The 17,032-nt window shown below is 43.2% G+C and overlaps 2 protein-coding genes across 2 annotated transcripts; one reads left to right on the plus strand and one right to left on the minus strand.

Moving 5' to 3' along the window:
• Window positions 1-775: 775 nt before the first annotated feature.
• On the plus strand, window positions 776-9,645 carry jkamp (jnk1/mapk8 associated membrane protein; the record flags this gene model as incomplete). The annotated part of the gene is made up of 5 exons (XM_079286084.1): window positions 776-798; window positions 1,903-2,109; window positions 2,610-2,791; window positions 2,929-3,005; window positions 5,615-9,645. 5 exons carry the CDS (start codon window positions 776-778, stop codon window positions 5,831-5,833), a joined length of 708 nt encoding a protein of 235 aa, XP_079142210.1. The 3' UTR covers window positions 5,834-9,645.
• Window positions 9,646-9,653: 8 nt separating this feature from the next.
• fam241a (family with sequence similarity 241 member A) lies at window positions 9,654-16,299 on the minus strand. Its single transcript, XM_079286594.1, has 2 exons — window positions 16,067-16,299; window positions 9,654-12,679 (listed from the first exon to the last, which is right to left on the minus strand). The coding sequence occupies exons 1-2, from the start codon at window positions 16,250-16,252 to the stop codon at window positions 12,398-12,400; spliced, it is 468 nt and encodes a 155-aa protein (XP_079142720.1). The 5' UTR covers window positions 16,253-16,299; the 3' UTR covers window positions 9,654-12,397.
• Between the last annotated feature and the right edge of the window lie 733 nt (window positions 16,300-17,032).

Here is a 17,032-nt window from a genome sequence, read left to right on the forward strand (position 1 = left end):
TGTTTTTAATACTTGGAGGAAAATCATTTGCCTGAAGTCTGGCTCCCTTAGTGATCACCAAATGGTGAGTTTCCTCCCTGGAGATGCTTTGCCAGGCCTTTCACTGCAGCCTCCTGCTGCTGCTGGTTGTGGGTCTTTCTGCCCTCAGTTTTATCTTCAGAAAGTGAAAAGCCTGCTCACTTGGGTTGAGATCAGGTCAGTGACTTGGCCATTGAAGAATATTCCATTCCTTTGCCATAAGAAGCTCTTGTGTTGTGTTCACAGTATGTTTTAGGTCGTTATCCATCTGCACTGTGAGGCGCCGTCCAATCAGTTTTGCAGCATTAGGCTGAATCTGAGCAGATAGTTTAAACACCTCAGAACTCATCCTGCTGCTTCTATCAGCTGTGACATCACCAATGAACACCAGTGACCCCGTTCCATTGGCAGCCACACATGCCCATCCAAAGCACTGCCTCCACCATGTTAGACAGATGATGGGGTTTGTTTCAGATCATGAGCCGTTCCTTTCCTTCTCCACACTTCTCTCCTCCATCATTCTGGTACAAGTTCATCTTGGTTTCATCTGTCCAAAGATTATTTTCCCGAACTGGCTTTGTCAGATGTTTTCTATTAAAGTCTAATCAGGCCTTCCTGTTCTTCAGTGTAACCAGTGGTTTGCACCTTGCTGTAAGCCCTCTGTATTTACGTCGATTCATGAAGGCGTCTCTTGATTGTAGACTTTAACAATGACACGCCTACCTCCTCCAGAGTGTTCTTGACTTCAGTAGATGTTATGAAGGGCTTTTCTTCACCAAGGTAGGAATTCTGTGATCATCTCCTTTAGATGTCTTCTGGGCCTTTTGGTGTTGGTGAGCTTGCCGGTGTGTTCCTTTGTTTTAAGACTGTGCTAAACTGTTGATTTGGTCAATCCTAATGTTTCTGCTGTCTGACTGATGGTTTGTTAAGTGTTTATAACCTAATAGTGTTCTCCTTCACTTGCATCGACACCTTTTTGGTCCGTATGCTGAGAGTTCCATGGACCAGCTACCAAATGTTCATTCAACATTTTCAATCCTATTCTCTGCATCACTTGTCATGAACTAGTGACAGAACAGGACACATCTGGCCATGAAACAGTTTGTCAAAAATGTGGAGACTGTGTAGAAATGGCTGTAATTCCTAAACGGTTAATGTGATATTTTTGTTCTATCCATTGAATTAAAGCTTCAACCATATAGTGACTGCTTCCTTTCAAATCCATTGGAGTCGTGTAACGAAGCAAAATTAGAAAAATTGTGTCACAGTCCAAATACTGCTGGACCTGGCTGTAGATAAACTTGACACGGGAAATCGCTGAAGTTGTGCTGGTGTTCTTGTGCACAAATGCGCTTTGTGTCTCTCACTTTCCTGACAACATGTAGCTGCACAGCAGCAGCAGCTCTGCCCTCTGCCATGTTCACTTTTTAGAGACTTTAATTCACATTTCTGTCATTTCTGTCAACCCATTCACTAATATTCTGAATCTTTCTTTTTTTTACGGCCCGATCCGTGCCTGTGGATATAACGGCAATCCCTGTATCTCTATTAAGCACCGTACGTTATCTTTCGAGTGAGTCCAAATGTATTGATAGTTTATCTTTTCATTGAACCCCCAAAAAATATGGCTTCCCCTGAAAGCCATAGCGTAAATCCACCACTTGAGGTAACTGCTGTACAAGCAGGACTCTTCATAAAGGGTTCGGCTACTAGGCGTCTTGATGATAATAAAGAGAAGGATTTGATCTGTCAGTTTAGAGGGCTGTGGCCTCACAGCGAATGCAGCGTCTTCACCATTTTGTTTTCACATGAAATGTCATATAAATTGAAAAAGGAAATGAAAGAGACTGACCCGTGTTTCTGTTGTGTGATCTTGTGTTTCAGTTCCAGTGCTCTGCTGCAGCACATCACAGCCATGTTGGAGTGCGGCGTGTCGGCCGTGGTCACCTTGCTGGTCACAGAGCCGGTGGGAAAGCTCAGTATCCAGTCGTGTCGAGTCCAGATGCTGTCGGACTGGTACACCATGCTGTACAACCCGAGTCCAGACTACATCAACACTCTGCACTGCACCCAGGAGGCCGTCTACCCGCTGTGAGCACTGACAACAGGGGCATTATTCAAAACAGCTCTAAATATATGTCACTCCCTTTCAAAAAGATCTTGCAATAAGGAAAATAAAACTTCCCGGATATTTGTTTCAATAAACTATTTGATGGTACTTCTCATCTTTGTTGAGCAACAGCTTTGTGGCTCACTGGGTTAAGAGGGTTGTCTGGTAACCGCAGGGTCAACGGTTCGATCCTTGACTGGGACGTGACACTGAACCCCTCACGGCTCCCCGGGCAGCCCACTGCTCCCTATATACAGGGATGGGTCAAATGCAAATTTCCCCTTCCGGGATCAACATAGTATCATAAATAAATAAAAATTTGTGGCCGTTGGGTTCAGTGATGGAAGCAAATAAAAGCCCACAGTTTTACCGTATGTGACATTAATATCTAAGTATTGGACTGTTTTTCTGCTATTCCTGAGTCCAGCATGTCGCCTGCTGTTTCTTGTGACTTTGACTGACTGGTTTTTCTCCTCCTCAGCTACACCATAGTGTTGATCTACTATGCATTCTGCCTGGTGCTGATGATGATGCTGCGTCCTCTGTTGGTGAAGAAGATAGCGTGCGGTCTGGGCAAGTCGGATCGCTTCAGGAGCATCTACGCTGCTCTGTACTTCTTCCCCATCCTCACCGTGCTGCAGGCCGTGGGAGGAGGGCTGCTCTGTGAGTGCTACCGACTTCACATCTAACTGCTAATGTTTCCTACTTCGAGAAGGAGTTTTGCGAATAGGACCAACTTCCAGTTTAACTAGCGTTTGCTGGGCTTCGTAGGTTGACCTGTGCTGCTGTGTTTCTTTCAGACTATGCGTTCCCCTACATCATACTGGTCCTGTCTCTGCTCACACTGGCTGTCTACATGTCTGCCTCTGAGATACAGGTAACAACTCTCACTGTTCACTTGTTCTTTGAAGGAAGTCATCTTTACCTTAAAGGTCAATGAGGTCTTGAATCTGATGTTGGAATATGCTATTTCTTTATGTGCACCATCACAGTAATTATAGACCGTAATTCTATGTGCTGTTTAATCACAGCACATATCAATAACAATGACCAAATCCATTCTTTACAAATTCATTTCATTTATTTAATAATTGAATACATTTTACCCTAGAATTGTGTAATAAAAAACATGATTCTATTCTGTATTAATAATAGAATTTGGAAGTATATATATAAAATATGCTTTTAAAGGGGAACTGCGTTCACTGTAACTAAAGGAATCAGTCTCTCTCCATAGCGATCGTTGTAGCTTCTAATGTTGCACGGTGTAGCGATACTAAAAAGGTACCGCGGTACCTGTACGTTAAAAACAATACGATTGTGCATATTTTTAGTATGGATACTTTATTAAAATAGCGCGATCAGAGCGCACTCGCTGTTCCGCTCCCTGTCATGCTGCCTGCAGGCATGCAAGGGGGCGGGGCTGCCCAGCGCTCACACAGCAGCAGGCAGCGCGCACTCACAGCGAGTGATCACAGGGGAGACATGCATCAAGGTCCGTGTACATTTTGATAGTCTGTTTTACCGTTCAATCAAAAAAAACACAATAAGGAAATACCATGATATTCTCGTTTTTCGTTTCAAACCAAAAACGGAAAAGCGAAACCAAAAAACGGAAATGGAGGTCCGTGTATGGTCCCCACTGACATACAGAGACCCGTCTGCGAAACGTGTTTCAAAGCCACACAGACAAAGGGAGGCAACACGTCTAACACGGCAAAGCACCTTTCAGACAGAGACCCCGAACTTTTCAAAGAGTTCAAAGAACGACGGGTAAGCAAATGTGATTATAAACATGAACACCCCCAAGCTCACCCATAGACAGCTAACACGAGGAGCCTTAGCCTAGTTTGACAACAAGCCGATGTGATCATGAGGTCACAATGCACACAAACGTGTACTAAATGAAACACAATTGATGCAAAATGGCTCCATGCTGGTGGAGCCTGAGGGTGGATCTTCAGCTAATTATTTAAATTTTTAGTGAAGGAAAAATTATTCCATGAATTAAGATAAAATATGAAGTGAAAATATCAAACTCACTATGCAGTAAATGAAGCATTGTTTATCCACCCACTCCCACAAACAGTCAGACAGATGCCAGCAGAGTCAGCAGCAACACAGAGACAGAGTTCCCTTCAGCTGTGTTTGAAAGCCAGCGGAAATATGAGAGAGGCTCAAAAGATGCGAAGACGTTAAACATTAATATTAATGCCATTTGTTCAGTGTTCAAAAAGCTGGGCAGGAACAAGCTGGTAAACCGTAACCGTACAGATGTTTTATCTATTACTATTACAGATAAATATACCAGTATCGTATTCGTGGTATTGTATCGAATTCTGGTATCGTAAGTATCGGGTATCGTGATACTTATGGCAGGTATCGTATCGAAGTCATAATTTTGGTATCGTGACAACCCTAGTACTACTATCTGCAAACGTGCTTTTATATGAGCGCTCTCATTTGATTGGATGATTTACCGTAAACGTCCCTCGGTGCATTTTAAACCGTTTTACAGAAGAGAAAAAAGACAGGGCTTTGATGTCAAACTACCGGTACTAGGGGTGGGAATCGCCAGAGATCTCGCGATACGATATTATCGCGATACTTCGATATATCACGATACTTTCACGATACTGCGATATTCTGAGTATTGCGATAACATTGGTCTATATTGCGATTTATTACTTTTTTCCACTTCAAATGATGTCCCGAAAGGAAAACTGTGTCAACATGTTTTATCTGATAAGATCAAGTTTTCAGTCTGTTCATCTCACTTCAATCATTTTTATTGCAGCAGAATATGATTGTCAAGCAGACAGACTGACCAACAATGTCATAAATGTTGCATGAACCTGACAAACTGAACTGTTTGTATGACTACATAGTCCAACTGAACTGAATGCAAACGTGTGGACTCAGCATATGAACTATAACTTATATAAGTAGGATATTAGAGTTATATAACTCAGTATAACTTGTGATGCGTGGACGTCGAGGGCAGAGACAGTGATGCGCTGCACTCTCCCCATGAGCCGGCTGCTGTTGGCAGATTTAACCCCGTTGTGAGGCCAGATGTCTCTTTGTTTTGACCAACTTCCTACCAATCACGCTGACCCAGGACCTTTGCTGACCTCACCAGAAAACAACTCAGCACCATCTAGTGGACTGAAAAAGCAATTGATTTGATTTTTCCAAAACAAATCCATATAAATAAACAGTAAACACAGAACTGTACAAGTCTATTTCTCATTTCACTGACTCAACCAATGATGCCAAAGAGATTGCTTCCTTTGGTGCTGTTGGTCTTAATGTTATTGCAAGGGAAGATGGTCTTTGCATCAACGACATTAGAAACAGTCCAATGTTTGAGAAGCATTTCATCACTGCACATTTAGCATATGCTCTGCCAGTTTGATTAACTCTGAGATGTTTCCTGTGCGTGTGTGTGTGTGCATGCGCTCGTCCGTCTGTCCGTCCCCTCAGTCTTTTAAGAACCTGATTGCCAAGAAGAAGCGCCTGGTCGTCCTGTTCAGCCATTGGTTGCTCCACGCGTACGGCATCGTCTCAATCTCCAGACTGGACAAGCTGGAGCAGGACCTGCCGCTGTTGGCCCTCGTGCCGGGCCCCGCCCTCTTCTACATAGCCACGGCCAGGTTCACCGAGCCCAGCCGCATCCTGTCCGAGGGCGGTAGCGGACACTGACGGACCCCAGCGGACACTGACGGACCCCATCGGACACTGACGGACCCCAGCGGACACTGACGGACCCCATCGGACACTGACGGACCCCATCGGACACTGACGGACCCCAGCGGACACTGACGGACCCCAGCGGACACTGACGGACCCCAGCGGACACTGACGGACCCCATCGGACACTGACGGACCCCATCGGACACTGACGGACCCCAGCGGACACTGACGGACCCCAGCGGACACTGACGGACCCCATCGGACACTAACGGACCCCATCGGCGATATAAAAGTTTTTAGGGTTGGCTGCAGTCCAAACTGTCAGCTTCTAGCAGGGCGCCATCGGTACACTGACAGCAGCGGGTCACTGAACAACTTCAAAAGCAAGTTAAAGTGGATGTTATTCCATTCATTATGTGTAAAGAGGACAGATGGTCTCTGATCTGTTTCCAGATCAGTTCTGAATGTCATTTTGTTTCAGTAGTTTATTATACATAGACATATTCCCTCTCTTGTTGGAACAAGACAGCTACTCACATTACTGTAAATAATAAGTCTATTCATTCAAAGTAAATGAACCCGTCATTTTATTATTAATCAATTCTAATACGGTCCATAACAATCCTGACAAATGCCAACTAACCAATGCCGACTTCATTGGTACATGGGTGTAAAGTAGGGGAGGCCCTTTCTACTCGTATGGACTACACATCTGTAAAGTTTCCTGACAGACAGACATATACTGAAGACCTCCTCTGTGGTAGTTCCTGCTCTAGTGTCTCCAGGACTACATTATACCATGATGACTCACACACACACACACACACTTATAAGGTGAAAAGAACAGCAGCCACACGCTGTCACAGCTGGTAATGACAAGTTATTACACCAGAGATGATGTCTTTAAATGACTCATTTAGGTTGACAAACCTCTACACTACACTCATACAGGGGTTACCGCTAACACCCCCAACTAGCCACCTCCATGTTGAGAGCTGTGAGCAGGCAATCCCAGCTCTGTGTGTTGCAGCTGCTGCGGTAGCTGGCCAATCACACGTGGTATCAAATGGAAGAACGCTGTGGTGATTGGCTGTGGGCAAAAGCACACAAATAGCCCGTCATTCTAGATCTGAGTGCAAATAGTCCCAAATGCAGGAGTCTCCATACTACTTGGTTCTGGGTTATCTTGGTCCTATCATACCTAGCTCTGTTCTCTGGAGTCACTCACAGCCTACCTGCCTGTCTTATATCTGTCCTAGGGTTGAGTGGCCCGTCGTGTACATTCTCTTGTGAATACAGTAGACTGTGTGAATGCAGACTGAGGTGAGGAGGTTCACTGAAGTGCTCCTCAGCCACACTGAGGGTTTGTGCCGCTCATCCGTCACCTTTACATCAGAGCCATCCATTTCCTCTGAAGGTATTTAAAAGATGCTTCAAACCATCTGGAGGAAAAAGATTCAGTCCGCCGAATGAAGAAAAACTCTTTCTTAACTTTAATCAATATCCCATCTGGAAATGACACTATTTAAAACAGTTTTGTTTGTCTTATTCATTTTTCTAATTTAATACACAATAACACGCTCATATTTTTCCTGTGTTGTACAAAACGAGACAAGAAGAGCACCGTGGTAAGAACAACTCAAACTGCTTCATGGTGCAGTGGACAGAATATATTGTAGTGTCGGAGGATCCTTCCCACCAACACACACGAGGACTGATGAGAGGCACAAACGTGTAAATAGTGTGACTTCATTGTGTTTGTACTAAAGGTAGAGTAAGTGATATTCCTCTGGAGTCCTTTAAGCCGCTAATGCACTGTCATGTATATGATTGTGAATGTTTGCATGTTCAGCAGGATTAGCTACGTGCAGACACGCTCAAATTGCAACAGTCAGCAATGTTGACCGACCTATGATGTCATGTATCTGTTTACTGAACCCTGTCAGTATGAGCGTCACCCTCAACTAGTCATACTAGTCATCTTTATGAGTCTCTTCAACCTGCTGCTGGCAAAGTGCAACAAACAACGCAGCCGTTCCAGAGAGTACATGCATGTGCCCACTGTAAAAAGTAGCCACCTTGTTAGCAGCGAGGCATTCCTCTCATTTTATAAACTGTTCTTCAGATGCTTTTCCTCCTGATCCCCTCTCCTTATTTATTTGCCCTTCTCTTGTCAATTTTTAGAACCGAGGACAATATTTGAAAAAAAGTCTGACAGAAATGTTTTTTTCAGTGTTAATGTGATAATACAACAAATGAACAACTTTTCTTGGTGTGTGTGTGTGCGCGCGCTACAGGAAGTGGAGACAATAGAGAGCTGCAGGGATGATGTATTTTAATGCAGGCCGACAGGAAGTTAGCCTCACACTGGTTCCCTCCACAAAAGGCCGATGGGATTTCTCTTGGTTTCTGGATTATTCAAGAAAATTATCTCTGGCAAACAAACGTTGATACATACATGGTTCATACAGTTTGATGATGTAACACTTACCGCGGACATTTCAATGCATATTGACTTTTCCTTTAGGTAATCTCAGAATGACATTTTGCTGCTAATATTTCTGCACCAGTAGTCTGATTTTGAATGCAACACGTTTAACAGCAAAACTACATCAGAACATCCGTTTGCAAGGTCTCTCACAACTCAGTCAGTATAATCCAAGACTCTGTTTATAGTTTTCTTCAAGAACTCAAGGTGACACGTGGTGTGTAACTGATATACAAACGGTCCTTTTGTGGGTGAACTTGTGCTTTAAATCTACAATGCACAGTTCATACAGACTGACGTCGCAAGACATTGTGAATCAACATCTCTTTCGTAGGTAGGCATGAAACACCACAGAAACAATCATTTATGATTCATGAAAATAATGAAGTAGTTTCTTAAAAAGGACACATGCTACAGTAAAGTCAGCGGGATGACTACAGTTCAGTTCTACAACAGTGTGTGGTCAGTGAACCTGCACATCCAAACAATACAAAGTAGTGGAAGAGTGAAAGATGTGAAAACTACCTGAGACCACCGGGAACATGAAAAGGTCCAATCAAACTACAATACACCTTCAGATACTCCCGTCAACCTTCAACCTGCCCCATCAGCCATTTCTCCTGAGCAGCGCTGTTTCCCATTGGATCAAACTGTTCTGCGTGAAATGGTTTTATTCGATGTATATTAATGGTGAGCATTCAGAAAGTATCCACACCCCCCTCACGCTTCTTGTTGCGTTGCAGCCATCTGCTAAAATCATGAAATGTATTCCACACTCAACATCCCACAATGGCAAAGCCTAAATTGACTTACTTTAATAACTAAGCCTGTGTGTTCTTTTTGGAACAAAGTATGCATGTAGAGCCACAACAGGTTAGATTTTCTTTGCAGATTAATTAAGAAAAAAACTGAAATATGGCATTGACCGAAGTATTCAGACCTCATTCCTCCTGATCATCAGTGAGATGTCTCACTGATGATCTACCGCTCCGTGCGTTGTACGCAAACCAACCAGCCGACAGTTTCCAGAGTACTTGCCCAAAAATAAAGCCTAGCGGCAGGGACTGGGGGGGCTGAACAGAGAGTACAGAGAGACCCAAGCACACAGCCAAGAGAACGCAGGAGTGTCTTAGGGGACAACTCTGTGAATGTCTTCGTAGGGCCCAGCCAGAACCCCATCGAACATCTCTGGAGAGACCTGAACGTGGGCATCCATGCGTACCTGACACAGCCCGACAGGTTCTGCAGAGGACTGGCAGAAATCCCCCAAATCCAGGTGAGGCTGACATCTCTGGCAAAGGTGCATTGCACTACCTCTGTTTGCACTACTGTATTTTTTATATATATATATATATATATAAAAAATACATATATATATATATATATATATATAAAAAATACAGTATATATATATATCCATATATACATACATACACTTGTGTGGGATGTATTTATACTTCTATTGGATATAGCTGTTAAATGTCCTTGTTTTTCTTATATTTCTCTTGTTTATTGTATATATTTCATGTGAGTGTGTATGTACAATGAGAGTAATGTGTAACCGGAGTCAAATTCCATGTATGCGCACGCACACATGGCCAATAAAGCTGATTCTGATTCTGATCTGAGTGAAGACTGAATACTTTTTAATTAGCTCGCTCATATTTGTAAAATTCTGTTCTGGCTTGGTTATTGTGGGGGTATTGAGTGTAGACTGGAAGCGTTGCCAGGGAATGGAAGTAGCTGACAGAAAAGGTTGAATATGTGGGTGACTGATAATCATTCAAAGACTAACCTGAGCCTGAGGAGGCTTCCACTAGATATTCTATCAGCCTCAGAGGACGACAATCTGATGATTCATACACAAGAGGCATTTTGTGTTAATGGCACGCAACTAAACTGACCAGACAGGTCAAGACAACAACTAATGCTACGTAGACTGCAAACTGAAATGAACTTCACAAAATAACCAAAACAATATCTAGTCTGATATGACAATATTGATATGCTACCAGCATACTGATTGGCTCTACGCATAATACATTTGAATGTCAGCAGCAGAGATAAACTGGAAGACTACACACACGTTTGGTTTCCAGCATAAAGCTTTAGTTGTGTCGCTCCACAAGAACACATTCAGGTCATCAATTTATCTTTCAATGTGAGAAATCATTCACATTTGTGTCGGGTCCCTTGAAACGATGAGGGCTGAAACGATCTATCAGCGATGCAGCGGTGTGTGATTTCAGGACCGGTAATGTGGAGGAGACCCACAGAGCAGAGTGAGAGAAGAGGGCCGTGGTTATACGCTCGTCTCTTTGCTGCTTTTGTCATCCGATCAGCTGGACCACGTCTCGAGGTGGCCTGGCCCGCAGAGTTGGGATCTGAACGTGGTGTGGACAGCATGTGGACACAATCGAGACAATTCATCAAACTTATGTCCTCATCATCTCCCCTCCCACACGGGAGTTCCTCTCCAGAGGAGCGCAAAGGGAGGAGAGGTGGAGGCTTGTGTTGAGTTACTGCTGATGAAAAGCCTTCACATGCCAACATAATGTTATTGTGCAGACTTGTTAGGAAACGATGTGTGTTCATCCACCACTTCACAGACGGTCCTTTGACCACGAAATGAATCCGCTCAGGCAGCTCTCATTGAAGTGTCAAGTCTGGACCCACATCGGTCCAATCACAAAATCTGCGTTGAAAAGACGAGTGTAACCGCGGCCAAGATGGCTTCCTTATCTAGAACCATCACCATTAAGGACCAGGTTTTGCCGGTGGCATCCCTCTCCACAGCTATTGCACAATGTCTATGCAGAACTGGATGGAACTACCGGCTGGAATTCCACCATTGGAACAAATCCAATAATTACATTATCTCATTCATCAGTCGTGGTGGAACGGACCAGATGACCCCTCACAGTTCAGCAAGCACGTGAACCGCGGATTAATGACAGTTTAACACTAAGTTTTACTGACATCGCTATCTGCCAATATTCAGTCAAATATGTGATCAGGACATCAGTTAAGCTTTTTTAGTCACTGTAAAAGAACAAAAGGTGTTTGAAGTGAAGCTTTGGTCTCCTCCAGTCACTTTAGTTACATTATGATGCGTTCAGGCTCTGTTCGGTTAAACGAGTACTGGGTGAAGGTAGATTATAAGGTTGTCATCATGTGATCTGTAAAATGTAGTGTTGATGATAAACTTGAATAAATGCAGTTGTTTGAAGGAGACGTTTTCACAACAACATAAATAGATATTAGAGATGAATTATGAGCTGTTTACATTAGCTATAAACAGATTATAATACAGCATTAAACTACTAATGACAAGTTTGTTTTAATCAATGAAAATACAATCTTTTATTTCCGAATCATTTGAATTGTGTGCCTTTATGAAAAAACACAATATATGACTAAAACAAAGTAGACATTTAGACGGTTTTCAGACTTCAGATCAGTTGAAATGATTTTAAACAATATGGATCATCAATGATCTGCAATTAGTATTGACGGCAAAAAAACGTTCAGGGATCCGCTCCCTTTTTCTTTTGTGCGGATCTGAAAATTGATCCGAAATGAACCGTGACTTTTCTGATCCGTTGCTCCGCTATTCATCATCAATATTCTATTACAAAGTAAACATTTTACAGCAAAAAGCTTTCACAAGAACATTCACCCTTAGATTCCGACACCGTTTGTTATGATTGATTATTGGAGTCATATTACTATTCGTATGCACGCCACATGTTGGCGAAGGTCTCAGCGTGTGAACACACAGAGGTTTCCTGAGAGCTGGGATCACTCTGCAGCCTCTCATTCCTTTAGATCTGCTCATCAATACCATGAAGTCAGACGGCAGCGCCCAGACAACCCTGAAGGAAGGACCCAGCTTTGGATTTACTCAAGACTGAACACGCTTCTAACCGGTCTAGAACCCTGCTCCCCAGCATCCACAGCTGCCCCCCCTAAAAGCACAGACCCACTGCAGATTCCAATCCAAACAGCCGTTAGCATGACATCCTGCATATGTTAAGCGTCAAACAAAGCAAACCAGCAGGCTCCGCTCGGATGGCCCGCTCTCTTCACTTCTGGATGTAGATGATGATGATGCACAGAGTACCCACCAGCCCCAATGCCTGGATGCCCAGGAACCAGAGCAGCAGCCAGAAGAACACAATCACTACCGGTTCCACGATCTTGTCCCCAAAGTACATCTGGCTGAAGCCCATCCGCCGCAGGCACTTGTTGAGCATCCCGAACAGAGTGCCCATCCGCTCGCAGTCGTCCAGCCGAGGCTCTCTGGTGGTGGGGTCGTCCACGTGGGGCCATGTGGTGGTGGGATCACGGGTCCGGCTGCCATCCACCTGTGGAGACGAGATTCAGGACGGGTTACTCATGGACACTCCCACACACTGGTCATTATCTAGGGGTTTAATATATCCCCCCCCCCCATGGAGTAGCACACAGGACCACCAGCTCTCCTCCAGTCACTTTAAAACAATGTCACATTATCAGACATCAGTGAACAGAAAGCATCAATGATGTCCTGATCACATATTTCACTGAACATTGGTGAATAACGATGTCAGTAAAACTTTATTTCATACTGCGATGGTGGTGTCATGAATCCACGGTTCACACGTGTGCTGAACTGTGGGGGGGGGGGGGGTCGTCAGGATCAACAACAATCCGTTACACCACTAGTATGAATGATTTATTTCTTATACCAGGATTATACGCATTTTTACCAGTAAATATAAATGACTTTCCATGACATGTGTATCTACTTATCTCTTCTGCTTTGATACGACTGTAAGCCTAACACAAAACTAGAGCTAGGCCAATGTACCTTTTACATCAGTGTGTCAGCCAATCGGTAACAACACTGTCGGTACAGAGAGGTCCAGCGAGGTTGGAGCTATTTTAGTTTTGACATTACAGTTTGGAGTTTTTTTCTCTTTGCATTGCAGAATGTCTCGCTCAGCATGTACCTGGATCCCACCTCTTTTACACAGATGACCCTGACCCACCAAGCAATCATGTGCCACACATACCTAATCACCGTTTAGATCAGCGTTGGAAATACACGAGGGCAAAGGGCAAAACTGCCCCTAAGAAATATCATTTTGCCCCTGATATCTCTAGGAGAGGGGCAAAAAATGCCCCCGAAAAAAATGGAGCGCTTCTTAATCAGACCTGTGACTGCGAGACTGCGGTCAACTCAGCAGACACTTACATGTCAGTGCACCTATATGCTGACATTCACGGTAAACTCATTCAAACGGCGCAGATCGGGACGAGCGAAGGACTTTGAAAGTTAACGGAAAGATTAACGTGAGACAACATCCGGTTTCTTCAGACGAACATCCGGTTTTCAGAATAAGATGCCAACAAAGTATAAATATTGCATCATGGAAATTAGATTAAAATAATTCTATTCACATTAAGTATAAAACATGCTACCTGCATCTCGTGAGTTAAAGGGAAATACACCTAAATTGTGCGTAAAGTGTCTTTATTCTTTGATTTGAGGGTTGCTGGAAATGAATAATACCTGACTGACAGTCAATGAAGATATTTTACTCAGCAAAAACTCTGAACTGAATTTGTACCTTCAAATGGCACATTTTTGAAATTTTTAAGGTGCTATAAAAATGTTTTTCTCAATAATTCCATACAATGACGAATGCATAAGTTCAGGACAGAAATGGGTAATATCACAATATTTGAGGTGCTACAAAAATATTTTTTCTCAATAATTCCATACAATGACTGATGTATATGTAATCAAGGCATCGTTGACTTAATAATTGTTAATAGTTGTTTAAAACATTTAATATTAACAATAAATAATTTAATGTGATTGTCTGATTTATGTTTGTTTTTGTTAAATAAATCGAAGAAAACACTTTGAAGCTGTAGGCTACTGCCTAATAGTCTTATTATTGCCATTTGATGACAATTGCTCATATACTGTAAGCCTCAATAAGTATATTTATTACTTTGAACAAAGGTTAAATGTTATTTCACAAGTTTCAAAAAATGCCCCCAATTTTTTGAAAATGCCCCTGGATTTCAGTCAGTGGGGGCAAAAATTGCCCCAAAAAAAAGATGTGAATTTCCTACCCTGGTTTAGATCAATAGAAGGATTGATCTCTGTATCTGCAAAAATAACCGCTCGCATTGGGGACCAAAAACACCTGGAGAGGGCCATTCCTGATTAAACAGTTCAATAAATCTGGCCCCCCCACTGTCTCAAACATGAATAACTCATGCTGTCGAACTCACTGTTACCATTCATCATCTCTTCATACAATATCAGGACCTCTCCTATCTAGATACGGAAAGGTTACACAGTTCCCAGCTGTAACAGTAAGTCAGACAACAGTAATTACAGTTCCTCATTAAAGCATTATCTCCCTAGATAATTCCCAGAATGCATCGTAAAAAGAAAAGCAGCGTGGCCGTTTCCTCATGACGTGCACTGATAAGAAGTGACGTCACTACACTCAGATTTAGGGTCAAGTTATCGAGCATGAAGCATATACTGAGCCGTGTTAATGATTGATAATCACCTTATCACACTGTCCTCGTACGAACTCTATCAAGCCTCTGTGAAATGGGAATGGCCTTTGATGGATGCAGCAAGAAAGAGCTTGACGATGCACTCTTCTGAGCTGTGCCATCACTGGCCCTCCTATGCAGCCTGTAATCCCATTCACTGAGCCCTCCTCACTGAACTAGAGAGCATCCCATCATGTCTGCAATGGAACACACTGCAGTCGCTCTCACACACTCCACCTGCTGACTTTCTGAAGCGCTCACGGTATCGGCACAAACACAATGAGCCACAGACAGACAGCTTCTAGAGAGCAGCACAGGACGGGCTGCACCCACTAAAAAGACAATCAAACAGACAAAGAAGACATGACAGGCCATAAACTAAACTTAGAGGCTTCATTATAAGTTCACACTGGGCAAACAGTGGAAAGCAGTGGAAAGCTAGTGCTCGGGCCATTTTCAACTAAAAGTCGCGTTGAATGGTAACAATTAGCATACTGCTTGTACAATGTCAAAGCAGACTCCTGTAGGAACATAATAAATGATTTATTGTAAAGTATAGGCCAAAATGCACCACGACCTCACTGTAGTTTGCTATTAGCCGTCTGGATTCCCATAGTGTTTACATTGTGGGCATGATGAGAACATATACAGTAGTAACTCTAGTTAAAGCCAATATCACTACCTGGTGAACAGACTCAACTTGACCCTACATTGTAATAATATAGGCTAACGTTAAACGTTGTTAAACTGACTCATTATTACAAGATATAAAATTGACCTGTCACGTGATGTTCTCTCTGTGTATAAACTGCTGTTCATGGAGCTCATATCCGCTAAATCCAGACTTGTTTTTTGATCCTGTTCTCGTTCGTAATATGTATCAGTCACGTGCTTTCAGCTATGTATCGATTGCCTTTGAAAAGGAACATCGAAGTGTCACATTCTTTTGAATTGGATGTATGGCTCGCGCGCTGGTGTCATTGTGGGCTTGTTATAGGACACTGAACTGAAAACTGTCTTAACTGAAGTCGTACTAAGTTGACACTGACACTGAACCTTACTGAGTTTATCGCTAACAACGCGAAGCCCCTCCCGAGCATTGGTCCGTGGATATCCCGTGTCGGCTCGTCACGGTTAGCTTGACAGTCTAATGAATGTGCTGCAGCTAGCTTGTACTTCTGCTTTACCCGGTGTCGCTGGTACTGTAGCGCGGTATGTCTCGCACCGTGGTCGTGTTGAGGAGCGTGCCATCTTCTCTGGGTTTCTGCCGGCAGCTCTTCAAATTCACGTCGACGAAAGGCGCACTGGTCGTTAGCGGGCTGCGTAACAGTTGACATTTTACAGCTGGTCCACTGACGGTAACTTTCAAACATGCGAGTAGAGTGATTGATAGCACGCAATCCCAATGTCCGCCCTGAGCGACACGCCGCGCGTTCCCGATACATCCGCGAGAGCTCAACACCATCCAATCGCAGAGCCGCAGCGCCAGCAGTTCTGTGCGTGTCAGCACGCGCCACCTACAGGCTAGTAGTACTTCCAGCAGTACTTGCACTGACGTGACACTTGTTTGAATGATGTACATCCATCTCCATGAAGTAGGAGACATGCAGCAGATATGCTCACAAGTCAATTTTTGCAAGTCCAAGTCAGGTCTCTTCTGGTTGTAATGTTTATCTTTTTTTGGGGTAAAAGAGTTACAGCTCTCTGTCAATCAGTTGTATTTGTCTTATTAATGTAAAACGTGTGCTTTAAATAGATTGTTCTTCCACTGGCAGGTAGTCCATTAAAATGTCACAACGGAGGATGCCACTCCGCCGTATTAACAATGCATAATCAAATAAGTGATGGTGTTGGATGTCCTAAGAAGCAGCCTTGATGGGGGGCCTGAGGGGAAAGGGTTAAAGGAACCGAGGCTCAGCACCCTCAACATACCAATACCAAAGTGGCATGTATGAGAATGCCACTAAACTAAAACATTGTCTTTACAGATTAATGCAGGAATAACAAATGATTGATATATACAATACTGTTACACTGAAAGGGTCATTTGTTTTGCATATTATGTAATTTTAGCACGTTTAGCTAATAACACCTGAGTACTTTTACTTAACTAAATAAATAAAATGATGATGAATGCTCAAGTATAATGCTCA

The sequence above is a fragment of the Melanostigma gelatinosum genome, assembly GCF_949748355.1.
Source record: "Melanostigma gelatinosum genome assembly, chromosome: 16".
Classification (NCBI taxonomy): domain Eukaryota; kingdom Metazoa; phylum Chordata; class Actinopteri; order Perciformes; family Zoarcidae; genus Melanostigma; species Melanostigma gelatinosum.

Excerpts from the sequence above, each read along its gene's own strand:
- fam241a (XM_079286594.1), bottom strand. The coding sequence starts at position 16,252 with ATGTTTGAAAGTTACCGTCAGTGGACCAGCTGTAAAATGTCAACTGTT. Across the intron at positions 12,680-16,066 it reads TACAGTACCAGCGACACCGG|GTGGATGGCAGCCGGACCCG; the intron begins GTAAAGCAGAAG and ends TCGTCTCCACAG.